At 31.4% G+C, this 27,746-nt stretch overlaps 2 protein-coding genes and 1 long non-coding RNA gene across 6 annotated transcripts in view; 1 reads left to right on the top strand and 2 right to left on the bottom strand.

The window, feature by feature from the left end:
• The window catches only part of LOC130621480 (GATOR complex protein MIOS-A-like), a 35,722-nt gene extending 33,632 nt beyond the window's left edge, over positions 1 to 2,090 (bottom strand). For both annotated transcript variants that reach the window (XM_057436769.1, XM_057436770.1), the window contains exons 1-2: positions 1,953 to 2,090; positions 1,476 to 1,509 (exon numbers count right to left, since the gene is read on the bottom strand). In XM_057436769.1, the coding sequence (XP_057292752.1) occupies positions 1,476 to 1,509; positions 1,953 to 2,072 (154 nt within the window). In that variant the 5' untranslated portion in view covers positions 2,073 to 2,090. The remainder of the gene's footprint in view (positions 1 to 1,475; positions 1,510 to 1,952) is intronic.
• Positions 2,091 to 8,611: 6,521 nt separating this feature from the next.
• Positions 8,612 to 25,882, bottom strand: LOC130621474 (rho GTPase-activating protein 15-like). Of its 3 annotated transcripts, none has more exons than XM_057436762.1 (17): positions 25,362 to 25,876; positions 24,768 to 24,872; positions 23,482 to 23,697; positions 23,251 to 23,373; positions 22,978 to 23,058; positions 22,691 to 22,906; positions 22,205 to 22,273; positions 21,967 to 22,119; positions 21,720 to 21,827; positions 21,513 to 21,614; positions 13,415 to 13,649; positions 12,464 to 12,583; positions 12,179 to 12,277; positions 11,546 to 11,623; positions 11,043 to 11,177; positions 10,240 to 10,345; positions 8,612 to 9,898 (listed from the first exon to the last, which is right to left on the bottom strand). In XM_057436762.1, the coding sequence occupies exons 1-17, from the start codon at positions 25,740 to 25,742 to the stop codon at positions 9,718 to 9,720; spliced, it is 2,508 nt and encodes an 835-aa protein (XP_057292745.1). In that variant the 5' UTR covers positions 25,743 to 25,876; the 3' UTR covers positions 8,612 to 9,717. The 3 variants fall into 3 exon arrangements, with proteins under 3 accessions (XP_057292745.1, XP_057292746.1, XP_057292747.1); XM_057436763.1 differs by having other exon boundaries at positions 24,780 to 24,872; positions 25,362 to 25,858; XM_057436764.1 differs by lacking the exon at positions 22,205 to 22,273 and having other exon boundaries at positions 25,362 to 25,882.
• Positions 17,245 to 23,687, top strand: LOC130621476 (uncharacterized). The gene is made up of 2 exons (XR_008980857.1): positions 17,245 to 19,307; positions 22,717 to 23,687. It is a non-coding gene; the product is annotated as an uncharacterized LOC130621476 (long non-coding RNA).
• Positions 25,883 to 27,746: the final 1,864 nt, after the last annotated feature.

The raw sequence follows: 27,746 nt of genomic DNA, 5'->3' as shown, positions 1-27,746 counted from the left end.
CAACAGTGCGCGTGTGACGTTGACATAATAAAATCTACAGACAGAAATTTCAACTCATATACAGATCGGTGGAGTCACTAATTAAACTTTGTAACTAATTGTGGGACAAACAATATCTCTTATAATTATAGAAGACTGTGTCTGTCTGTCTTCTGTCTGTTTGCAACAGGCAAAGTGGATGTGTTTTTTTTCCTTTGATGTAGCCAAAAAAATTATGTCTCAAATGTTAAAATTTTCTGATGTTACGGCACCGTCAATAAGTCAATAACATGAACATAGTAGGGTCAATAGCTTAAATTAAAATAAATGAAGCCATGCAATCCACAACTACCAGGCCAAATAACTATAAAACAGGGTGGTGATGTCAGTGATTTTTCACCGCATGGGTAACTAGGGACACCCTTTGGACCAACTTGGGTAACTTTCGTAAACTTGTGTCTCCAAATACGTTTTGAAATGAACGAGTTGATGACGTCAAAAGCCTTTAAAACCCCAATGTCTCTACAAGCATTTGTCAAAAGTACATGATCCTATACATATTCTTGATCAGCGTTTTAAGATCTATACAATGAAGGCAATGTGTATATCATTTTCTAAAAATAACTTATGTATTTTGCCAGGTCTTTGCTGACGTCAGCAAAATTTTTAAATGCGTATATCTCCTTATCTGTTTGTTAAATATAAATGTTCATATACATTATTGTGACCAAAGTTTCAATCTCCTCACAACAGATGCGACGGGTTAACGAAATTCTACGAAGACATTCTACCCCAGAAATTGTTTTTTATAGCTTTTAACATATAATATATAGCTTTTCATTTTTTAATTATTAAAAAAAAATATCATACAGTTGTCCTCTTGTTGTTCAACCTGCTGTTTTTCAGTTTAAAAGACATTTTTCTCTTGCATCTTTAAAACATTTCTTGCGTGCGTTGCGTCACACAGGTGAAGCAGAATATAAATTTTTTTGATATTCTTGCTTTGGTACACTTCTGCTTCACTTGCTTCATAAATGTTCACACAGTTTTTAAGAAGTGCAAATTATTCCAAATAGTTTCTTACTGCAAGGATTTCATAAAAAAAACAAAAAATGTGACCAAAGAAATGTATTTTCAGAGCAAGAAAGCTTTGACTGTAGTAAGTCCAGTTATTATAGTACTGGGTGCTCTAAATGCTCCAAGTGAACTGTTCTTGCAGGAGTTCATCCAGATTCGATATAACTGCCCCAAATTACTAAATAAATGATAAATGGAGCACTTGGAGCATGCGGAAACAAATTTTGTGTGTGAAAGAAGAAATAGCCCCTAATATTTTTAGTATGGGCGTTTATTATTTGAGCTTTCATGATAAGTTAAAAAGTGCACATTAAGGGGAACTACAAATTAGCTTTTACAAATGAGCTTTTAACAACTGGATTAAATTTTCCTTGCATTATAAAGTTCATATATTTTAAGGAGTAATTAAGCAATTTTACCTTGAGTTTTACTGATATTTGAGGGCAGCAACTCCTAGAAAAAATGAAATTATACAAATTAAATCACCTTTCCCTGAAAATTGTAATAAACACATAATAATGAGTCATCACAAATGTGTTATGGATTTTTACGAGAAATAAAATGTAAAAAAAAAAATGATTTAGAAAATAGTGGAATAGCTGATGCAAAAACTAATTGAATTAGAATTATAATACATTTTCACATTTAATTAAAACATTAAGTATATATAAAAATTATATTTTAAGAAAATAATTACGGAAAACAAAATTAAATGATCAAAAGTCAACAAATTGAAGAATATAAGAGCAATGTTTAATGTTAATCAGAAACCCATGAGCTATTTAGACATACAATAAGACCTTGAGATTAAATAATAAGTCGAGAGTGCAAAGAAGCTAGTAGTTCTTGGTCACATTTGCAATGAAACATAAATACTTTTACAGCTGTATGCATACCTGGCTTTGATACAGTTGGTATAAGCAAACATCACTGCTCACATCACTAGTATTATATCTTATGAACTTGTTTGGGTTATTTGGTGACCATAACACTTCCCAGGAATTGGAACGAGCCATTTATAATTTATACATTATCTAAATTTTCAGAGCTACATATAGCATTATTGAAATATATCATGTTGATAGCTACAAGTTTAATGACTATATAATAAAAAATTGAGTAAAAACAACAAGGAGAATTAACAGGTCTCTGACATCTTTATTATCACTTATAATATATACATTACTTTGGTGCATTTGTGAGAGGCAAAATGGATTACACTTTTTCCCCTAAAAATAATGTCTATTAGATAAACAATAAATTAGTTATTTTGATATTTATGTCACAGCATTATTACATTAGATGGACGTCTAGTAAAGCCAATGAATTGCACTTACAACTTTTTAAGGCCAAATAACTTAGAAACAGATAGAAATATGTAACCGGTTCAAACTTCTGTGTGGGTAACCAGAGCCGACTTGGCCAAAAGGGATAAAATTTAGAAAAAAAATGCTAAATCAATTCCCACTGTGATATTGTTCCATAATTTTACAATTATTTATTTTCACAAACAAAGAGCACCGTATAAGAATCAATAAAGACTACTAAAACTTTGTTGTCTCAATGCCCTAGATGATTGGCCATAACAGGATCATCACATGAAGGTAGACAACATGATACTAACAAATGTTGTGACCACTGTAGCTGAAAATGCCAGTGACTAGTGGTTACTATAGTGAGACATGCTCACAACAAGGGAATTTTCTTGAGAGAATATTCAAAATGCTGTGGCTTTGTGTAGAAATTTCAAAACTACAGGCCATTCCTTGAGACAAGTGCGATCGCACGCGCACTCGCCTGCACACTCGTAAAAAAATTTATGAGCGCTTTTTTCGCACTTGTGAAATTTTTCTTTTTCTAAAATATTAGCTATAAAGTGATGAAAAAAGCTTTTGTGATATGTAAACGATCTACAGCGATATTTTCGCTTTCTACAATGCTGTTTTATGATTTTTACACGATTTACATCAATCTTTTCCCCATCTACGATCCCGTTTTCATGATGTTTAAATGATCTACATCGATCTCTTTGCTTTCTATGATGTCGTTTTTATGATTTTTAAACGATCCACGTCTGTATTTCACTTTCTAAAATCGTATAGAGATCAATTCAAATAAAATATTATACGAATTGAAGCAATCTTGAAGACGATTCCTTAGTATTCAAACAACATTTCTATACAGCTTAAATAACATATGTTATGGAAAACAAAGAATAATTAAAGTGTAAAACACACTTGCAAATATTCACATCACACTTGTAAATTTCACTTCATGTGCGATTTTTCGTACACCATGGCACTCTTAATTTTTTTAGCGGTTGCTTTTTGTACCTCTGACATAGTTTTATTTAAGAAATGGCCTGAAACTAAACTAGTGCTGAAAAAAATACTGAAGCCTCTCGAAGTCGCAGAGGCTTGTATTAGGGCTTTTGCCTATTGTATTCATCATCTTTTCTGTTAAGGCCTTTTGAAGTTATTTTTTTTTCTGGTACTATATGCTTCAGCAATTATTTATTACACAAGATATTTCTTGTAAATACAAAAAGTAGAAACCAGTAGTAACCAGCAGTAACCAGTAGTATTTCCAAGTAACCACCAGAGAACCACCAGTACTATAAAGTAGCCAACAGAGAACCAGTTGTTTTTTAAGTAACCACAACAGAACCAGCATTTATGATTAGTTTACTCCAGATAAGACAGCAACAGCGGCCCAAGGTGTTCTGATTTTATGCACAACACTTCATGACCTTAAAACTACCAAATTTGATAAATAAAAGGGCATCTTAGTTGCCAGGGCTTTTTTCTGATACTTTATGCCGTTGCTAACTAGCTACTTTTATTTTATTCCGCGAAGATTAATTTTTGAAAATATGAATAAAATTCGCGGAATTCGCAATAATTAATTAACTTCAGTTATTTATTTATTTATTTCGGCTAAAGGCAATAATGGAAACAGCTAACAGATTCTGTGTTCCTTTCGGTACATTGTCTCAATATTTAATATTATACTAACAAACTATGTCAGAAAAACAAACGTATATTTTTTTCCCGATGCCACGATGTTTTTCCACAACATTTATCAGTTTATTCAATTTATTCGAACTTTACTTTGTCTCCAAAAAGAAAAAATGTCTCGTTATGGACCTCCTCTGCATAGCGTTTTTCGTTATATTTGGTTTACAAAACACGAATTGCAAAATAAAAAATCCTTCGGTTAACTACATAACCTGATTAAGAGGAATAAACTTTTGGAAGCGCTGAAGGAAGTGTGTAATCGTTGCAAGAAATAAACTAAAATTTAATATGGATTCCATCAACAGTGGATACAATGGCAGTAGAGGTATCTCTCACGCTCGATGACTTCAAACTGTGCAGTTTATTAATTTATTCAATTCATTTGAACTTTAACTTTTTCAGGGTTTGAATTAGAATATTAAAGTCGGTTCGCAAAAATTTCGGCACTCTGTACGAAGTAAACCACCATCTAGATGTGGCCTGGGAACACCTTAGATCAATTATCATTTTTCTATTGCCGTTATTTGTTTTTTACGTTTTTAAAACGAGTTCTAAAAAAGCTTTTCTTTTGCCGTTTTTCATTCTTAAACTTTTAAAATGCGATCTAAAACAGCATTTCTATCGCTGTTCTTTGTTCTTAAACTTTTAAAATAAATCTAAAACAGCATTTCTATTGCCGCTTTTCGTTCTTAAGATTTTAAAACACGGTCTAAAAAGTATTTTTATCGCCAATTTTTGTTCTTAAATTTTTATAATGCGATCTAAAAAAGCTTTTCTATAACCGTCTTTGTTCTTAAGTTTTTAAAATGCAACCTAAAAAAGCATCTATCGCCACTTAAAAATATTCGATTTAAAACTTTATCATTTTCTTCTTAAAGTGTTTCGCAAAAATGGCATTTGCGATTCGCAAATTGCGAATTGCAAGCTGCTAATTCAAACCCTGTGTCTATCAGAAGATGTCTCAGATGACTTGTTATATTTGGTTTACAATTCAGATGTTAGTTCGTTATTTAATATTAATTTTGTTTTTGTTAATTTTGTTTTTGTTAATTTAAAATACTAATACAGTCAGCACATGTTTTTTTCAAAAAGCCTTCTGTCTTTCAATCAACTGTTGCATAAAGCCCAAGTCACACCAGACATAAACATTTCAGTAAAATAAGTCATGAACTGTTGTGCACATTATAAAATGTTTCGCATTTGAAGCGGTGGTTGCGTTTATTTCGTTTTATCTATTTAACTGGTCGTTCTGTTGTGGTTAGGGGTCATCTACAAAATTCGTAGCAATTCGTATCAAAAAAATTTGTATATGCTATACGAATTTTCTTTTGCCATACAGTAATTAAATTCGTATGAAATTTTTCTAAATTCGTATAAAATTTGTATGAGTTTTTAATTAAATTCGTATGAGTTTTAAATTAAATTCGTATGAATTTTAAATTAAATTCGTATGAGTTTAAAAAAATTCGTATGAGTTTTAAATTAAATTCGTATAAGTTTTAAATTAAATTCGTGTGAGTTAAATTTGTACGAGTTTAACAAAAAATTTGTATGAGATTTTAATTAGATGCGTATGGTTTTAAAAAAAAGAAAATTGTTTGACATTGTATTAAATTCGTATATGAGTTTCAAAATAAAATATTTTTTTAGATCGCATTTTAAAAGTTTTAAAACCAAAAACGGCGATAGAAATGTTTTTTTAGATCGCATTTTAAAAGTTTAAAAACGAAAAGCGGTGATAGAAATGTTTTTTTAGATCGCATTTTAAAAGTTTAAAAACGACAACTGGCAATAGAAATGTTTTTTTAGATCGCATTTTAAAAGTTTAAAAACGAAAAACAGCAATAGAAATGTTTTTTAGATCGCATGTTAAAAGTTGAAAAACGAAATATAATTCGTATGAAAATTCGTATAAATAAGAGAATATAATTCGAATGACAATTCGTATGAAAGAAAATATAATTCGTATGAAAATTCGTATGAAAATCATATAAAATTCGTATTAGATTTTTTAAAAATCATATAACTATTTAACACCATACGAATTGTATACGTTTTTTATACGAAATAAAAGCAATTAAATTCGTATATATTAGTATAAAATATCATATGAAATTTGTAGACGACCCCTTACTTAAAAAAATAGCCGGTTCTCTGTTGGTTACTTCAAAATACTGCTGGTTACAGCTGGTTCCTACTTTTAGTAAAAGCGGATATTTCTGTATACGATAAGCCGCATACGCCGTAAAAAGTGCGGGTGTTTTTGGGTGAGTTGGGCGTTTTGAAAAAAGTTCAAGTATTCGCCCGAAAAAACCTGCATAGGCACGAACAATGCCCAAGAAAGAAAAACAACAGACACTAATATGATTCAAAAAAACTATAAAAATTAAAATAAACTTACTATAAGTTCTTGAAAGAACTGTTTTTGATGGTTTTTGATAAAGTTTACTTTATAAATAACTTATATATAAACTTTATTAACTCCTTTCCCTTCAAGTGTCTTCTTCCCAACTATCGTCCGCATGGTTTGTTACAAGGAATTGCATTTCGGGAATGTTCCGGGCGAGTTCAAGAAAGTGCAGGTGGTTTCGGGGCCAACCTCCAATTTTATTTGAAAAGTCGCCCAAACTCGCCCGTATATAGTCGGGCGTTTGCGGCTTATCAGCACCCTCTCTTCTGTATAGAAGGCTAAAAATAAAAACTATGTTTTTTGAAGCTGATGTCATTTTTTTAAGAGAGTGGAAACCAAGGAGTTATACAAGGGTTATCAAAGCAAGAAAAACGCGTTTACTACGTTGATTATATAGAACGTCAGGGTAAACACCTAATTAGGCGGCATGACCTATTAGGCGAGTCGTTTAGTTAGGCGACGTGATCTAGTTTAATTAAGCTACCTGTAGTCTAACTAGGCAAAAATAAACTTTCTGTGGTAAATACGCCGAAATCATTGTGTTTCGCAATACAATATTATGTGAATCAAATCTGTCCACTTTGCAGATAATTTTGACCAATTATTGTTTTATTTGCATCGCGCATTGGTAACCTATGGCCCAAACCTTGTGTGGCACTATTTGTTGTTTTAAATAATGGATTTCAGCCATTCACGCCGCAGGGAAAAAATTAATATGGCAGACAAAAACATGGCAGTGTTCACCTAAATAGGCGACACTTAACCTAATTGGGTTATATATTTTATTTCAACATAATTCTTACTTGCGCGCGAACATATCGAGGCACGAGTGACAATTTTGGAATCATGGTCGCGTAGACTATCCATTCTGAACCAAGATTTTTTGCGATTTTTTCTTAGGAATGTGTGAAAAGCCATTAAATATTGTAATGTCTTAACTAGGTTACATATGGCTTAACTACTAGGCTACAATGAGTTGCCTAAATAGGTGGTATGCCCTAATTAGCCTACCCTCGACTAATTAAGTAGTTAGAGCCAGAAAGGCTTACTGCAGAAAATGTAAACATTTAAAAAGGTCTAGCTATATTGGTTAAAAGTTCAAGACTTTCAAATTGATTCATTCATAAAAGCATTTTCGTTTTAGCTATGATGATCATTCACAAAACAACACGCTCAGACGGCCAGATCTCTTGTAAATAGAACCTTTAAGAGATCAGCAAAATAAAACATGAAGTAAACAAAAAAAGTTAAAAGTTCAATTCCATCACACTGAATCTCTCCTCCATCTTAAATTTCTCAACTACGGTCTTTTGACCCGCATTGAATTTATCGTGAAGGTTTAATCCATGGGGGGGGGGGGGGGGGGAGTGGAAAATAACCCCGATCCATTTTGTAGGGCGTGGGGGTGGCAAGAACACAAGCCTTTCACGGCGAAACACTCATGGAAATCAGCTTCGTTAGCAGTGTTAAATGACTGTTGTGCGTAGCTTTGAACGTTTGCAGGTTAACCTGTAAAAACACCTATAAAAAAAGTTATTAGCGATTATTATTATTATATTACTATTATTAGCAAAGCGATTAATTGTTTGCGATTTCGTAAATAAAAAGTACGTTTTATTTTTTATATTTCGCGAAACTTTGACAACAGGATAAGCTAAAGAAAAGAATTCGGGAATTTAGCTAAAGAAGCTAAATTCCCGAGAATTGAATTTCGTGAACAGTTAAAAAATTAAGCCCAACATTGTAATATGATACTTAAACTTTACTTAAAGAGTTTAAAGATTAAAAACAAATCATCGCTTTTCTAATTTCGCAAAAACTTTATTTCTTGAAATGCAAAATTGATGAAATTTCGCCACAACTAAAGTTTTCGATTGTAAAACAAAAATATTTTAACATTTCACGAAATTGATAAAAATTGGCAAAATTGGGAGTTTAATTTCTTATGTGCACTTATAAAAATGATGCGCGGAAAATATGTTTGATTTACGTATTTTTATAAACATGTGACTGGATAACCCCTCTACCAATGCCTTCCCCCTGGCAAGATCACTTTCGGATCATTCTTCATGGCCTCCAGGGGGTAATTGAAACTTAAGGTTGTCAAATGAAAAAAACACCAACCATATATTTGTTATTTGCAATATTTATCTTTATATATATATATATATAAAACATGACATTTCCAAAAATTTACACACAAACAATCCATGAAAACACCGTGGTTTCTATACGAGAGACGCGCGTGGAAAACTGGACCGCAAACACGACCGAACAAAAATTACTAATCAAGAAACAATAACACGATTTAAATTACATGAAACTAGAAAAAATATCTAACACGTGCAAATAATAAAAAATTATTATTACAACCTCGGACTTAGGCATTTTAACATCTTCAGAGGGTCACGCGCCTTTTTCTTAGCATAAAATCCCAACGGAGTAAAAGGCTGAGAAAATAAATGTCTGAATCACATTGTACTGTCCTGGGTACGAGGTTGAAACAACTGCAAACTTTTTATAGAGAAAGAATCCGAAAACGAAGCGAAACTAACACGAAAGACAATTCTAAAACACGAAAAAAATAAATTATAAATTACTTCTATTTAGAAAAGTTTAGGTAGGGCCAACAACGTTGAAGATGCTATAAAATATATACGTCAAGTTAATTTCCACTCTGTTTTATTTCACAGCACAGAAAAAAGAAACATTATTGGAACGACAGTTTTACCAAAGTATTTTCGCCTTCGACAATATACAAAAACAGCGATAAAAACAATTAATTTAAATCAATATACACAAAAAGATAATTGAATTATGATAAACTCCACACCAGGCGACGGAAGGATTGCCGACCAACTTACTATTAATCAGACGGTACTCATTCTGGATAAAAAAAGGATGTTCGTACGAAAGCTCATATATATACATATTTCCAATTTCCTTCTCCTTTCTTACCATTCCGCTTGAAGGGATCTTCTCAGCTGCTCATCTAAAGAGTGTATGATCTAGTTTCTTCACTCAACTGACCCTGTCCAAATGTCGGTTTAATACTGGTTGTAACGCATAAACCTGTCGTTAAGCGGTAACTGCCCGTGACAAAGACCCGTCAGAATGATAGGATGCTAAGATGCTAAGACGTCAGCTTTTGGAACAAACATGGCTAAATTTGAAGTCATAATAGACTTTCTTGTAAGGTATGTATGGGTGTCGCAACTCCACAATTAAAATTCCCTACACATGCCCTGTAAAAAGCTGGCGACATTCAGTCAGTATAAATTCAACCACTTGGTTTTGATATACAGTGGCCATCGTCATATTTAAAGATTCATGTTCAGGCCACATCAGTGTTGGACCAAACACAATGGCTAAGTTCTGAGCGTGCATGCGGTTTTTGTCGCTGTTTCGGATAACTCTAAAAATGAAAAAAATTGATACTTTATTGTTGACACATTTTTTGAAGGAAAAGGGAGAAATTTGCGATTTAACGAAATTTGTGGGCGGTAATAATATCAGAGAAATTTATTACGTTAAAAAAATAAATTAAAAATGGATGAAGCTGATCTTACCAAAAACGAAAAACCGTTAAGATTTCTGACATTTTGGTCAATATTTAAATTAAGGTAAAATTCAACGCTCAGTATAATTTAACGCTAAATAGTTCGGACCATATTGTCTAAAAAAGTATATATAAAGGGTTTCCAATCACACAAGAAAATTCACTCTTAACAACACGCCACAGTACGCATAACCTACTTGTCCAAATGGTAGATAAGAACTTCTAAAGTTTCTCGATTCTCTCTTGGCATTTCGTTTATTAATGCTTTTATGAGTTTCAGCTTCTCGGCTTTGAAAGGACTTTCTATAAAACAAGATGGATATTATCACTTACCACTACATGCAATAAAAACCTCCCAAATAACAACTGGCTTGAAACATAAGATTTAAAAACTTGTTTCTTATTTCTGGACTTGCATGACAAATTCAGCTTAAGCGTAATTTCAGCTTTAAGAACTGGCTCACATTCCGTATATCCCGCGCACATATTAAAAATCTGGCAAACGCGTTTTGCGCAATGAACAGACCAGCGCACTTTGCTCGCTGGTTAATATTTTTTTTTCGAAAAGTATATTACAAAGAAATATTTCACCAAGACTCACTCTGGATAAAAACATGACCAAGGCTATAGAAGATAAAAATTCTAGATATATCTATATGTTCGAGTCTGTAAATTACACACATGCCGGAAAAATAACCAGTTTGATTTCCGCTGAAGTCAACTCGACTTTCGTGTAAGTCACTAAAGTCGAAAATCAACAACCGTTCCGTAGCCCTTTTAACTTCACCTATGTAGTACTCGTTTGTTATTGTTATGACAAAACCTTTTTCGCTGTTTACTTGTTATAGTACACCTCGGTTTCATACCAAGGCCAAGTACGACATCAAACACTCATGAAAGTTAAGAAAGCTGTGACACAACAAAGAAAATGCGTTCATATATTTTTATTTGTGCGCAATCTTACTACAACGAAACTCTTCACAAAAACGAAGTCACTCACTCATAGCATTTATGAAACGATCAAACAATGCAAACGGAAAAAGAGGTTCAGGTAACTCCCGGAAGTACAATTTTAATGAACCAGTTAGGATGTGAATGTCATTCCACTCCGGTTGCTTGAAATCGACATGCTCGCCTAAAAAATACATACAACGCATATAGCTTCACTTAAAAAACATATTCAAAATTAGCTCAAAAGTTAGAGATCAAAAGTCTACAATTGTGTTTTTCACAAAACAGGCCTAAAACTTTACATTTATATCACAAAAAGCTCGATAATTTGTATTGTTGTGAAAACGTCGACGTTTCTGAAAGAGACAATATCATTTACAGGCTTCAGTTAAGACAAAACCTTTTTGAGGCTAAAGGGTCTAGCAAGTTTAATCAAGTTTTGCCTTTTGCTTGTATAATCCGATCGGTTCCTTTAGGCAGAAAACACAGCAATTTTTCCACCAACTTGATAAGCATGCAACAACGCAACAACTGGATTTACATTGCACTTACCATGGTCAACCATTACTCGAAGTTTTTGAATGGAAGAAAGATTTCCAGATACTCTGTACAAACCATCTGTTTCCAGTCCTAAACATTATAGATACCGTTATCATAAAAGATCTTTACAGCGTCAACCGCAAGTTATTGGTTCGATACAGAGTTTAAAGAACAGACGATGGACGCCAGACGCATGTATTCATGTGCCTTTTTAACGAACATATATAGTTTTTTTTTAGAAACACAACAACATAGCTTAAGCGTGGTACTCGGCTTCGAAGGTGAGTGGGAAGGAATTGCATCACAAATAATAAGATAAAAAAGGAGTTTTTGAGAGCAACTTTGTTAAAAATTTGAATTCCATGAAAGCGCCTTTAGTTAGAATTTAGTACTTATCACTTAATACTGTTTGCTTATGGCATGGTTAATGTTTCTTTTTGAAAAAGTTGCAACAGGTAGATAAATCTTTTGTATCTTAAACAAATAAAAAAAGAAGAATGAAAGAACCTAAAATATAATATTTACACCGTGATTACAAAAACTAATTGTTACAGTAGTGCATATACATCAACTCCAAATACAGTTTCCTATTTCGATTAGAATCATACTTCTAATAGGAACAATCATTTTAACTCAAATACACACCTCTTCGTTCAACTTCACTGATAATTTGAATAACAAACTGTGGTACGAGTGTATCTTCATGTTCACATAGTTTAGTAATAGATTCTCCAAACACATAATCTACAAAAAAAAAGAGTTTTAAAAATAAAATAAAGGTAGAATAACAAAGAAAATTCTCAGCTCGGCATGGTTTTCAGAGCTCTTGTTACGAAGAGTGATGGACTGCACGAAACACAACCGTTACGTGCACACACCACGCACACCACACACGCAATGCACACAAATATCACTTTTACTTTCTCCCACCTTTTATTATTCCATTTTTCTCCAAGTCTGAGTAGGTTGGTCTGCGTACCAAATACTTTTTAAGTTTGTCCTTGATCTTCTTCTTTTCTTTTTCTTCTTCGTTGTTGTTCGACGTTAAAACTGAATAGAAACGTATTCGCTTTATTGTTGTAACACACAGTAAAAACTGAGCCTTAAAACTTAGTATGTTGGATCACAAAGGAGTTCTGTTGATTTGTTTATATACTTTCTCTTTAGAGCTTCTACGTGGTTAAAGAGTTCTGCCCACGTGGTTAATGAGTTCTGGCCACGTTGTCAATGACTTCTGGAGTAACAGGGTCAATAGTACTATATAATACTAATATATACTACTAATATATAGTACTATATAATACTAGTATATAGTACTATATAGTACTAATATATAGTACTAATATATAGTACTAATATATAGTACTAATATATAGTAGCAAAAAATTGTATATATAGTATTTTGAAAAAGCAATTTACTGTAAAATTGAGAAATTTAGGCAAATATTGACTTCACATTTACGCCAAAATTATACGGAAAAGTAATTCTTTAGAAAAAAAAATACCCAAAACGTAAAGTGTAGCTAATCATCGCTTCCCAGTTACAAACCACAGCCAATATATTAGCATGTTTGTTTCAAAGCTTTTGAATTAAGACATTTCTATAATTTCCTAATTACGGGAAAGTCTAAACGGCGAAAATAATTGCTCGCAAAATCTATAAAATTTCGCAAATGGCATTATTTGGATTTAAAGAAGGTTAACTGACTTCGGCAAAAATAATGAAATGCAATTATTCACAAATTCAAAGGGGAAACTAAAGGGAGAGCAAATGTCCAATGAAATTCTTGATCCGATTAAATTTTTTTTTGACTCTGATTACTGTGTTGACAAACAAATAACGATCAAAAGAATCACAATTTAACACACAAAAAAAATTACCTTTCTTTGAAAATGTTCTCTTAAATCCTCTGAAGCTGGCTTTTTCCTTATCAGATTGCTGTAGTTTCTTCGGCAACGTCGGCGTTGTCGGTCGGCCCCCAGCAGATATTGGTGAAAGCAATGGTAAATCTGTAGGTGGAGAATAGGAGACCTTTGGCGGTGCTTTATTATCAAGATACCCATTGTCGGTAACGTCTATCATAGGCGGTGGAGGCGGAAGTGGTTCTTCTTCTTCCTGAAAATGGTAACAAATTGTGTTCAAATTTAACCCTATTCGTTTTATATTTACTGAGTTTTCGTCTCTATAATAACAGCCGTATTTTGTCAGTCTCTGCGGGAACCCCCCGCTGAGTTAGAAATCGTGCTACCTAAACACGAATATCAAATGCGATATATTTTTGTCCACTTTGTTGCGACGGGTAAGTTTAAAGGATAGGCGAACCCGTGGATATTTCCACGGGCTAACGACTAGTATTCAAATATTAAGCGTGCCAAATTTTGATTTCCCATACCAGAGCTTTAACTTTTGGCTATTACACGCAACTACCCCTAAAATTGGAGCCCATCATTAATCCGATTTTCCGGGGTTTTCGGATTTAACCATAAAATAGGGAAAATCGGATTTTCGGGAATTTTTTCATCCATTCAAAATATTTTTGAAAAACACCGGACTGAAAAGGGTTAAAACGGCACACTGACAATAACATCATAAAACGCGGACATTAAAAATCTTATGAAGTTGAAAAATAATAACATAATAACATATTAAAAGATAATAATGATTAGCTAAGAACCACATCGTTAAATAAACTACTTAGCTAAAAGATACTTAAAACACACTTTTGGTATCATTTTTACGCTTCTGTCAATTTTTCAAACAACCCTTTTTTAAGATAGCACCAACAACAGAACCTTCAGTAAAATTTCTTGGTAAGGCGTGTAGGGTGCCATTCAAATAATATGTCAGAACATGACAGGACACATTCAGAACGTGACATTGCTAAATGCATCAGTTAATACAAGATACACATTACGTATAAGAATGATAAATTATCAGTGTGGTAACGTGTTTAGTTACTTGGTGCTGAAAGTTGCGAAAAGTTGCTAAAAGGATTATCCTAGAATTAGTTTGGTAAGTTGAAATATATTTTTTCTTCATAGCGACCTTATCACTTCCTACCAGGAAGTTCAACTATAATTTCCAACACAATTTAAAGTTTCCTTACTAGCTAGGACTAATCTTAATACTATGAATTTTTACGTCCTTTATTACAATCTTTTTTCTTTCATCTTTTTAACAAACACTTTCAAAATTTAAAAAACATAATATGCTTTGGCATGATCTATTAATTGGATAGCTTCTAAACATTATGCTTAATTAACTTCTAAGTAACAAAAATTAAAATCCTGATGAATAGCGTGTAACACCTGCAACAAGAAAAATTCAACAGGTTGTGAAAACTAATAAAAAAATTGTACTTTTAAAAGAAAAATACCTAAGAATTATATATAAATTTTAGCTAAACAATCATCCAGGATTATAAATATAAGCTCAATATCTCTCCAGAATTAAAAATATAGGCTAAATAAATGCACATGAATATAAATTTTAGTAAAATAAAATATGTTCGTTAGGTCTTACCTTGTTACAGTTATACACTAGTAACGTAACAGGTCCTGCAGATTCTTTCTCTCTTTGTCCAAACAATTTAAACATCTTTTTATAGTATGCTCCTCTTGAATATAAACAATATTCTCCATTACAGAACATTATGAGTTGAAAATATTACCAATGCTACTGAGTTAAACACGAGAGTACTTCCTTCTTTACGTTATAATTTTAAATTTTAAAAGTTTGTTTTCAAAAACAGTTTGTTTACATCGAGAAGTTTGTGTTACAACATGAAAATTTTGTGTTTACAAAAAACATGCAACACACATGAGTTTTTTTTAAATGAAGCTTTCATAAAAATAAAAAGTATCTCTTTCATAAGCACAGGAAGGAAATAAAAACGGAAGAAGATGCTTATTATAAGTACGCTGTGAATTATTAAAACTAATTAAGAATGAAGTTATTACAAAAGCTGCTGTCAAACGTTTTTAGGAGTTACATGAAGTCTAGAGTGGCTTGCTGAAAATAAAAAATAAACAAACAAGAAATAAAATAAAAAACTATCAGTGGAAGAGTGTTTCCTGACAAAGAACAGAATGTCAAATTTAAAAATAAAATCTCTTTTAAACGAATTATTGAACAATAAGGTTAAAAAAAACAGTGCCTCACAGGAAATAATAAAAATAAATAAGAAAATATATATACTCGCAAAGAATGTTAACTAAACTTTAACAACAATATTATTTAACAACAATAGCTTAAGACTAGCAATCTAAAACTAATCCAAAAAGCTAGCCAGAATAAAGAGCAAGGTAATAGATTAAAAAAGCCTGACAGATTGAATCGTGACAACAAGTTTAAGCAAAAGATCAGATAAAGAAAGAGTTGGTAGAAGGACTCATCATTCCAAAAAAACAAAATGACTAATAAAAAATACCATATTAATTTGAATATACCACTATGTTTTACATTTCAATAATATTGTAACATAATAATTCCTTTATTTTTCTTTCTTATCCAACGCATAACAACTTTAATCTCCTCTCTTTATATAAAGCTTTAGAACGAAACTTACTATTTTAGTGCAAACTGAAACTTAACATTGTTATAATTAAAAAAAAATTCTTTCATTCTTTGTTTTTCTTTCATTCTTCGAAATAAAAAAAAATGAAGTTTCATAAGAATATTCAGAAATTGTCAAAGAACAGAATCATTTCGTTTTGTGAGGTCATGTTTGCTTTCTACAATGGATGCTTCATGTGTGAGTTAAATAAATATTATTACAACAAACGCTCTGTCAATAATTTACTTGCAGGCACAGAATTGTAACAAAGCTAATAAGAAAGGGATCCTGAATCTTTAACAAAAGCTTTCTACAGTATACAAAGCCCTGATAACAACATGCTTGAAAATAAAATTATTTAAAGTTTACAACAGGCGAACAAAGAAGAAATATCCTCTCCTTGTCGAGATATATACTCATATACGCTTGACTATTACATATTTAACATGCTAAGACTTGCTCCAATTAGCTTATATGTATATTATATATTACCAAAAGCTTTTAGAAAAATATAAACAGTTTCGCCTTAAATAACAAACAAATGGTGATATAACAGGATTTATAACAATTGCTTTTGAATGTAAACAAACAAATGTCAGTACATATGAAGTTTGTAACATACATGCAGTATATATACACTAAAGTATATACTTTAAAAAATATATACACTAAAGTATATACTTTAAAAAATATATACACTAAAGTATACAACACTAATGTATATACACACTAAAGTATATACACACTAAAGTATATATACACTAATGTATTTATGCACTAAAGTATTTATGCACTAAGTATATATACATTACAATATATACACACTAAAGTATATACACACTAAAGTATATATACACTAAAGTATATACACACTAAAGTATATATACACTAAAGTATATATACACTAAAGTATATATACACCTAAGTATATACACACTAAAGTATATACACACTAAAGTATATACACACTAAAGTATATACACACTAAAGTATATATACACTAAAGTATATATACACTAAAGTATATATACACTAAAGTATATATACACTAAAGTATATATACACTAAAGTATATATACACTAAAGTATATATACATAAAAAATGTAGAAAGGGACAGATTGAAACTGCAGATTTAAAATAAAATTGTAGGAGATTTAAGGACGCTTTGGGGTCAAAATTTAGAAGAAAACACAAAAAGGTTAAATCATTCGATATTTTAGGAGATTTTGACAAAATTTAAAGAGGGAATGAACATATAGCTAATAACAACAAAGTTATTTTAGCATACATATCTGGTCAATCTTCTTCCAAAATGTGGTAAAAAATAATTACTTGGATAAAAAAAACTGCATGTCAGGATAAACAATTTTAGGACATTTTAAGAGGAATCATATTTTCCTCCAAATTTTGAAGGTTTTATCGAAGATTTTAGAAGGTGTGGCTTCCCTATGTAGGTACACTTAGTCGAATTTTTTTTTACCATAGAAACTATGCATGGTGCTGCTATGGGTATGTGGATCGCCTTCAAGTCATGAATAAATTTCTACAGCTTATTGTCATGTATTGTTGTTTTGAAAAAATAAAAGGCCATGTAAAAGAACAGCCTCAAGGGTGAATAGACTTCGAAATTGATCAAAATCTAGGTGCAAAGGAATAAAAAAATATCAAAAAAAAGAACAACATAGAATATAATAGAGTATTTTAATAGCTTATAGTTATTACTTAAAAATACAATTTAGGTAGCATTATACAGTAGAGTAAAATTACGATAAATGCCAAAAGAATGTTATAATTAACACAGCCTGCAATAGAATGAAAAATATAGGCAAACTTTTTATACGAAACAGCCACATGTCACAACTAGCCTTCCTAATTCGCAGTACTTCTACCAACAGGAAATTAAAATACAGAGCCAAATCGACAAGCATTCTTCATATAACTAAATTTACAGCAAGCACACTATAAAGTTTTTTATACAAAAAAATAGTTCACTTAGTTTCTGCATGAAGTTGGAAACAAAAGTTTGATCAACAATCTAAGCTTTTTAAGAGGGACTTTCGATTTCTCCCACGCAACTAATTAAGTAAAATACAAAGCAACCACTAATCACCGTATTTTTAAATTTTTCATCACTATGGAAACATAATTAAGTCTTTACTTCTCCCATTTAAAAAAAACATGTGCAGAACACATCATTTTTCGCATATATTTCTGATGACAAGAATTTTGTCATTTTAAACTCACCATGATTTACCATACACGCACTTCTTTTATTTTGGCAATAAAAACAAAATTTGAAAATAAAAAAAAAAAAAAAAAAAAATGATAATTAGGAATAAAAACAAATTGAATTAACACATGGTAAATAATAAAACAAGAGTAGTATTTTGCACCCTAAACAATTGTGTAACAGCTAAATATTCAATATCAGCTGATCACTTTATGAAAACTATCAACTTACATGGCCCAATTGGGATGAGGGGTTATGAAAGTTACTGCTTACACAAAGATCACACTCTCCTAGCCAAAATCTTAGCCGCAAAAACATCTGCTATGGACTGAGTTTTGTGTGGGTACAAATGAGATATTGAGAAAAAGGAGTTTTTAAAGAACTACCTAAATTTTTAAATTAATTTTTAATGTTGTGTTTACATTTACTTACATCGTAGTTTCTCCTAATTGATAGAAAAATCTAGCTAAATTTGACTAATAAGAGGCCATTTACTGACATCGCCTTATATACTAACAATAGAGAATGTTCCCTGTGTCTGGCAAAGTGGATGTGTTGGCCAATGTTGTCACATTTGCTAAATCTGATTCTGTTCTTTTTGTATTTTTTTAGACAAATCCTTTGTTTTATTTTTAAAAATTTATGCTTATTTCTCTCAACTGTTGCCTATATGGCATCATTTTAAAATTTTAAACTTATTTCATAAATGTTTTTTTTATTTTAATTTTTTTACATTTAATTGCCTAAACTCGATTTCTACACAGGCCATACAGCTAGTTTAGCACACTAATACTGGTAATTACCAAAATAACAATAATAGATAAAAATTCTTAATTAGGGAAAATAAAAGTGATAGTAGAGAAACTGTTTAAATTGGAAAAATAAAACATACGAAATAAAGAAACTGGTAGGAATCACAAATTCAGGAAAACAGTGTTAATTGAGAAGGGTAACAAACAACGGAAGCAAAGAATTTGATTTTAAAAAGTAGGTTTACTGTTGTGTATTTATTTGTAAGATATACCACAGTTGAAATTCACTTTTGAAAATTAGCGGTCTGGGCAACAAGGAGGATTGAACTTTCCATTAAGAGCTATTTCTTGAGAAAAATAAACAGAGCCAGAAAGAGATGTCTTCAGATTTTGTTTCATTTTGGATATTTTTCATATTCAAAATACTGCTTAACTAACATTGAAAAACGGAACGTAGTAGAAGTCATTTCCACAATAAAATATAATGTACTACAAACATTTGTTCCGGTCCATTTTCTGATTCATCGTATGGGAATCTTGTATGTTATTACCCCATCATAGAGAAAATTGTTAGCAGTGTTGGATGATACAACAGCTGCAGGAATAAATGGCTTTACAACATTGTTAAAAGTGACAGTTATCTTAAATGATAAAGCCATAAAAAAAAAAAACATTGGGACAGAAAAGATGACACCTTTAGGGTTCTCATTTTGCAAAATATATACTGGGTTTTCGAATTATAAAGAAGACAAAATCCAATAAGAGGCAGTAAACAACGCAATCAGAGAAAGAAAAGAAAGATAAAGGACATTTTCTGTATATCTTCCCATAAATTAGGCATTATAATACTGGTTTAGAGGACATTTTGTTTTATGTTCTTAAAGGTGTTATGTTGCAACATCTGCCATCCCACAATGCTCCAGAAACGCAAAACATGCAAAACTTTGGTTGGTAAGCACTGGTTACTAGGGACAACACTGGTTACTAGGTAAACTTTCATTACAAAAATATAAAAGAAGAAGAAACTTAATGGCTCATTGAACTTTGAAGAGAGACCTGCATTATGGATTTTTTTATAATGGAAATTAGATAGACCAAAGAAATATAAAACAACAAATCTGAGATGCAGCAATTATGGGTTTTTTAATTGTGCTAAGACGAAACGATAAAGGAAATTAAGGATGCTATTTTACTAGCTTTCAAAACATCTAAAAACAATCATGTCCAAGTAATAGCCACTGAAAAAATTGACCTAAAAAACAGCTTAAAGTTAAAATTCTCATGATTTGAACCAGACATCTGATTTAAAAAAATTTTTAAAGTTGACTATCTAAAGCAACATCCAGTCTGATATGTAAATTCGAAGTTGCAAACATTTTATTAGCCTAACTTATTTTTGGCTGCAATTGGCCATTTTCTGGAATCTATCAAACAAGAATTTTTTTCAAAAATATCTTAACATATATTTCTGACTTTCACGTTTGCACAAAATATCCAGACATCACTTCCTCTATTCTTACATAATGGCTCTGTAGTTATAGCTGAGAAAGTGTAATCTTGAAATTCTAATTTACACCTATTAGGTACTGAATGAGAATTTTATGGAGCTCATTATTATAGTTCAATGTCTCATAGTTCTCAAGAACAACAATTCAACAATTCAACACAGAACACACATACAATTTATTTTTCAAACGGTGAATAGTGGTTTCAGATCAAAGTAAAACCCTATTCTAAAACATTGGTTATGAATGCTTGTTTTCAGTTTAATTAATTAGGATATTTAAAAAAAGATTCCAATTAAAAAAAAATTGAAGAAGTTACTGAGAAGCCTGCATCACACTCAGGGTCTTAATATGATAAAGTGTTTAGAAAAAATACAAGAATGTCTTAAATAGGCTTTCTTATCCCATTAAATTAGGCCTGAAAAAGTATGTTTTGAAGAGTTATTTGTCAGAAATAATTCATGTGATGCTTCACATGTATTACACAAGTTACATGACAGCTGTACTTGACACTGATATTGTACAGAAAACAACACCATCAAAATACACAGCATATTAAAAGCAGATAAATTAGGTAAATTCCGAAAGTTGGGCTATACCACCTGTTTCAGAACAGACAGTTTGATCATGTTATCAATCTGTCTGTTGCTAACAATTTTTTTTTCATGTACATTAGCAGGGTAGTGCAGGAGTAATTATATGGCGTCAAAGAAATCAAGCATAAGGAAGATTAAAGAAATTCTTTTTTAGCATAAATGACCTGGAAAGTTAAAATTACATACACAATTGGCGTGCACAAGATGAATTTGCACGCACAAAATATTTTGTGCACAACATGTATGTTAACTTATGTAGTGCACACAAAATCTAGTGCATCAAATCTTTATTTACAAAGAGCTAGTCAAAGTTAATAAATAGACATTTCAAGTACTAACCAATCGTTTTATAGTGGTGAGCACCAATGTCAACCACTCGCCCATGTCAACTTGACTTTCTGCAACGAATTGCTGCACTGTTTGCCCACCATATGACGAAATCTATGTAACACAAAATCTACAATCAGTTTTTAAATAAATTTATTTGAATGGAACAATTTTAAAAATGTGTTAGACAAAAACTTTGTTGTATCCATAAATAATCACCTGAAACACGTTCTTTTTTCCTTTTGCTTTGTCTTTCGAAACATGGTCAAGTACAGAACCCAGAAGGTTTAAGCTTGATTCTGGTTTACCAGTGGGATAACCAGGTTTCTATGAGTTATAAAATTATCATCAATATATAAGAAAGAAGAAATATATATAAAAACAGATAAAATTGACATTTAACATTAAAATAAACTGTAAATGCTAAAAAGATAAAAAAACACAAATATATAGGCCATTTACTTACAGCACAAGCCATTTTTTGGTCTTTGTAAAACACCAGGCTGGATCCATACTTGCAACAGTAGACTTGTTGCCAGACTGCCTTCTTTACATGACGGCCCCCCTCCATTACTTTCCTCTGATACAACAGCCCTTCTTTTTCTGGTCTGTTGACATTCTATGATAAAACAACACAATCACAAGCTGTATATACAATTTTTAGTTAAAAACATTTTATTAGTAAACAGTGAAAGAAGCATTACCAGCGAATCCAACTCAGGGGTCATTTCAATAATCTCAAAAGACTGATTGGAATCAGAGCGTTTGTGGTTCTGTAAATATAATGCATGTGCGTATATTAGTGTTGAATGAAATTATTAAATAAAAATGTCTTTACAATGATTGGAAAGTTAAGGTGTATCTAGAAAATCATGCATAAACAAACAGTTATTATTAAAAATTGTTAGTTTGAACAAAACATATATAATTAAATAGCAAAATAGGAAAAATAAACTAAATAGAAAAAAATTCCAAGTATTTGTGTTGCTTTTAAAAAAAATAATTGTTAAAAAAATTTATTTGACATTTCTCAAGAAATCAACATAGCAAAACATATATGTATGTAGAAAGCATTTAGATTAACATAAATGTAGAGGCGTAAAAAGGTAGCACGCAAAACACGTTTCAGTTTTACATATAAATTATGTAGTTCAATAGACTTAATTTCTAAAAATACTTTAAGAACATACTCCATTATGTTTATCTTTCATCCGAGGTGAAACGACTGGGCTGTGTCTGCTCCCTTCTTCTGAAGACAAACTCGAAGATGATCGCAGGACAACAGATTGGCATTTTGAATTTCGATGTGATGGTGAGTTATTGCTTATAGTTCTTCTACGTATCATAGACTCAAGAGACTCATCAAAGGATTTTCTTCGTGCAGATTTTTTTCCTGTGTTGTCAACCTAAGAAAGAAACACAGTAGTATTTCATCCCATGATTATTTATTCATAAAATGTATAATTAATATGCACACCTCTGGTAGTTCCCAAACTGTCCCTGGTCCATTCAAGTTATAGAAATATGCCCTTCCATTTTTATCTGTGCATGATTTCCACTAAAGACAAGTAAGAACACAAAAAATAAACTATATCTTTAAAAAACAGGAAATAATAAGATTTTAAATAGACAGGTATTTTTGGCTAAGTAAGTGTTATTTTAAAACTTTTGCAAAAAGGAAACATTTCAGATTTACTGGGAACAGATTTAACTTCAAATGGTTTGTATAATATTGAAAGAACCCTCCTACCCTCTCCTTTGTAATTGAGTTTACAAATATTGCTTCATTTGTATTTTTTTCTATTTCAACCAGCCAACCATTAGGAACACTAACATCACTGGAAGAATCCAAGTATGTAAAAGTTGAAGCAAGCTATAAATAAAAAAGAATAACTTTTACTTCTTCTTTTTTTAACACAGCTTATAAACACCTAAATACTAACGGTTTAGAGTTTAATAATGTAAATACTGCAAAACTAACCTCAGAGGACTTTTCAGTTCCAGGTGATTTGCTTTCTTTAAGTGAAGCTCTTGGGGGTTTCCACATCGATTCTTTTTTCTCTTCATTAAAATAAAAAGAACGACCATTGTCGTCATTGCATTTTTTCCATCCTTTTGGCAATGTGAATGATTTCATTCGAGCTGGGCGTGGAGATATTTCAAAAGAGAGGGGAGAAGTTGGAGTAGCAGGGGATAACTAGAAACAAAAAGAAAATTATATTAAGATGACGGTATACTTTTATTGTATCAAAAAATCGATTTTTTTTATTAGCCATTTATACTAAAGAAACAACGATCTTCCCAATGGTGAAACTATTTATTTATTTTTCGAAGGGGAATATTGACTTTATCCAAATAACTAACTTCTTTTCTGCTCAGTCTTTCACACCTTAAATTGAATAAGAGTTAAGAGTGAATGTTTTAACACTTATCATTCTCTTGAGTATAACTTTTTTAAAAATAAATTTTACTTCCTTTCCGAAAAGAAATGGCCATCTGAAAAAAACTCTTTCATTTCTAAAAATGTATGCCGTCCTGTTCTGTTTCTGCAAGTCAAAGAAAAATATTAAACAACTTAGGAAATTCTATTTCTATGGTATTCTCAGTCACGTCTTTGCGAATAATAAAATTAAAAAGGACAACTATCTGAATATTCATCGCCTCGGAAGTGTGAAAGTATCACCATCATTATGAGTATGCTTAAAAGGTGTGATATTTTGAAAAATCTTTAAAACACTTCGTAGTGTTTTTTTTTCGTATACCATCTATTACATTTCAAATCTCTTTTACAAAACTACAGAAGATCTAAAAGGGAGAGTGCTACTGTGCTGAGCCAACGGGTTTATCTAAAAGCGATTGTTTTTTCTTTTTAAAAAATTAACGATTCTCTACATATTACATCTTAAAGACAAAAGTTTAAGTTAAAAAATATCTTTTTTAGAAAAGTAAAATAAATCAAAAACGGGGACTTAAATGTTTCTGTACTTTTTATGAGTTAAAAAGTTTAAAATTATTTTTATACCATTTGATAGGTGGTTGAAAATGCTTTTGCGTGATATATGAATGAATAAACTTTGATTAACTATCGCTGAAAAAGTCACGATTTAAAAAACCATGCTCAAAAGGTATACCGTCACCTTAATAAATATACATTAAATAAACTACAAACAATCAAGCACAAAACAAAATAGATATATAATGGTAAGAAACAAAGAAATTAATAAAAAATTGAAAAGCTAAATAATAATAGCAAACAATGCAATGAACCTCAAAGCTTACATCACTTGAGTCATTCAAATTCAAACTTCGTATATCTTCTGGTATGTCATCTAGGCTGTTTGCAAAAGCATCATCATCTTCATCATCTTCAATCTGTAATGCAGACATCAAACTTTAAAATTATTTTTTTATATATATTTATTGTATTTATACAACACCAATCACGCACATCCAACGGAAATTGTAGAAGCCAAAAATTTGCTTTTTGAAACAGTAAGGATAGCTAAATAATTATTAAAACTCTCTGATCCAGTGTATTAGCAATCATAATGATATGTATAGTGCAATGCTTAGCTTAGAATAACATATAAAAGTTGACAACCTAGTTGTATAACAGAATATAAAGTTATCAATATAAGGTATAACACAATTAAAAATTAATTGCTACACATGGTAGTGAGACCACACAGCATAACTATATATAAGATAGCCAAGGTTTTTTTTATATTACAACAGTTATAAGAATGAAGGTAACAAATACTTGATGATAGGGAGGTTATAACTAGGTATAAAACAGCTTTTATTACACATTTCAAACTTGCTGGCCAAGCACAATTATTAAGTATAGATCAATAGACCTACCGAAATACTTTGCTCCTCTTCTTCATATTCTTTGTTAATTGCATCATTGACTGAGATTTGCTTGCTGACAACCATTGTTTGATTTCCCAACTTAGCAAGACCATCAAAGTCTTTATTAATTATCTTTCGATAGACATCCAAATTGACATATTGATTCCCGTAATTTCGTTCACCCCTGGGATTCACATTAATTTCTTTCATGTAACTGGCTGGAACGTAGCAAACACTCTTGCCATTGAAGACACCTGTACGTTGAACTTTCCACCAGTCTTCGCTGGATTTTGCTAACAAAATAAATCTATCACCAACTTTAAATGAAACTTCTGACCCATCATCATCATGATAAGAGTAGGGGTGCTCTGCCTCAACTATATTTGCCATCTCACATGTCAAGTGACCATGCTATATATATGTATATATATTTACATCTAAGAACGCAACATGTTATTAGAAACAAACCCATAATCCTCTTAAAATTTGCAATAAGAACACACTACCAATGCATGCAAAAAAACAAATAAACATACTTATATACATCCATCATAAAGACATACATAACAAATCATCTTGCCTTTTCTTCTAATTCTTATATTTGAAAATAAAACATAACATGCAAAATACTAAGCATAAGTGCAAAGTTATAATATCTATCACAACCAGGTTCAGACATGCATAGAAAAATACGTCAAAAGATATAAAAACAACCCATAAAGTGTAGAAAGGATCTTTATAGGAAAGCTAGCCGTTTTGCATGAAGAATATCCCACTATAAAACGGTGTATTTGTTGAACGCTTACCCAACCTTTTTTTGAGTAACCATTATCCGTGGAAAGAGTCAATTTTTACATATACTGTATAGTTAACAGATACTACCACTGACGCTGCTCATTTCCTCACCAAAGTTCAAAACTGTTTCTTCCAGCTGCTTCTACAAAGTAAATTTATTTTTAGACATTGTGATTCTTTGAAAGTTGATACATGATTCCCTTTTTGGATAAAATGAGGAGGTTAAGTGAAAAAAATACATTGTGTTCTGTGTAAAAAATATGAACACCACTGGCGAAATGTTTCACAGGAACCTGGATAGAAGGTACATTATGGCTTTATAGTGTTGGCTGTAGTTTAAAAAAACTTATTAATTTTATCATTTTGTTATGTATAGTCGTTTTAAATGCTTTTTGTATATTTAGGTGTTTTGTTAATTTCATTTTTGCAACAGTATAAAGCTATTAAAGACAAGAAAGTTAAAACTGAAAAAGTCGCTAGCTCAGACGCTCAGTTCTCATGTTTCGGGTTCATGAGTTTAAACGTCCCCCACTTGTCTCCAACAACAACAAAAAAACACAGAAATAAGTAAAGCTCGCAGGTCACAAAAAATACAAATTCTCGTGGAAAAACAAGTAGCTACTAATGAACAAGTCAATGGTAATTGATCTACGGTGTTCCCAGGCCACATCTAGATGGTGGTTTACTTCGTTACAGAGTGCCAAATTTTTTGGAACCAACATTACTTTTTTATTCCAAGCCTGCATATATATATATTCGCATTGAATAAAATGTCCTCCACAGCAGTTATAAAGTTTATAAACTCGTGTTGGTTCTAAGTTTTGGAAAATGAGTCAACGGAACGAAGCTCTTATTGCCTATAGCATGCTGCTGCTTTTATGCAAACCCAGTCTTGAATGTTCACTCGAAGCACCTGTGTATATTGCCACTGGCTTAGCTTTGGGTGGCTTCAGTAAAGGGGTGGCAGGTGACTCTGGTTGACAGAGACATTTAGGTTGCTGCACGAAGGATTGTGTGTCCCACGATTATTTTCGCGAGCTCCACGATTTTTATAGCCAGTATAATTTAATTTTTATTCTTTTCAAAAAAGTCTTTTATTAAAGTTAATTAGTTTGTTTCAGGTCTTATCAAGTTAAAAAAGCATATTTGTAGTTTTTGCTTGGTTTTTTCATCATGGATGCGATCGTATTTTTACGAAATGTCATTTGTCTAGAAAAGTTAAATTTGTCTGCGCCAATATACTTTTTTAGATTGAATTTTAAAAGTTTATAAAAACGAAAAGCGGTGTTGAAATGTTTTTTAGATCGCATTTTAAAAGTTTATAAGCGAAAAGGGACGATAGAAATGTTTTTTACGATCACATTTTAAAAGTTTATACACAAAAAGCGGCGATAGAAATGTTTTTTTAGATCGCACTTTAAAAGTTTATAAACGAAAAGCGGCGATAGAAATGCTTTTTAGATCGCATTTTAAAAGTTTAAAAACGAAAAGCAGCGATAGAAATGTTTTTTAAGACCGTATTTTAAAAGTTTATAAACAAAAAGCGGCCATAGAAATGTTTTTTAAGATCACATTTTAAAAGTTTATAGACAAAAAGCG

Source organism: Hydractinia symbiolongicarpus, chromosome 12 (assembly GCF_029227915.1).
Source record: "Hydractinia symbiolongicarpus strain clone_291-10 chromosome 12, HSymV2.1, whole genome shotgun sequence".
In the NCBI taxonomy this organism is placed as follows: domain Eukaryota; kingdom Metazoa; phylum Cnidaria; class Hydrozoa; order Anthoathecata; family Hydractiniidae; genus Hydractinia; species Hydractinia symbiolongicarpus.
The sequence above is the reverse complement of the archived record's forward strand: the minus strand, read 5'-3'. Positions and strand labels throughout refer to the sequence as shown.

Bases quoted from the DNA above. Each gene is read 5' to 3' on its own strand.
- LOC130621474 (XM_057436762.1), bottom strand. From the start codon at position 25,742: ATGGCAAATATAGTTGAGGCAGAGCACCCCTACTCTTATCATGATGAT. The intron at 23,698-24,767 runs GTTCATTGCATT...TTTTGTTTCTAG, and splicing joins CAAGTGATGTAAGCTTTGAG to TTATCCCCTGCTACTCCAAC. The intron at 11,178-11,545 runs GTAAGTGCAATG...TGTATTTTTTAG, and splicing joins TCGAGTAATGGTTGACCATG to GCGAGCATGTCGATTTCAAG.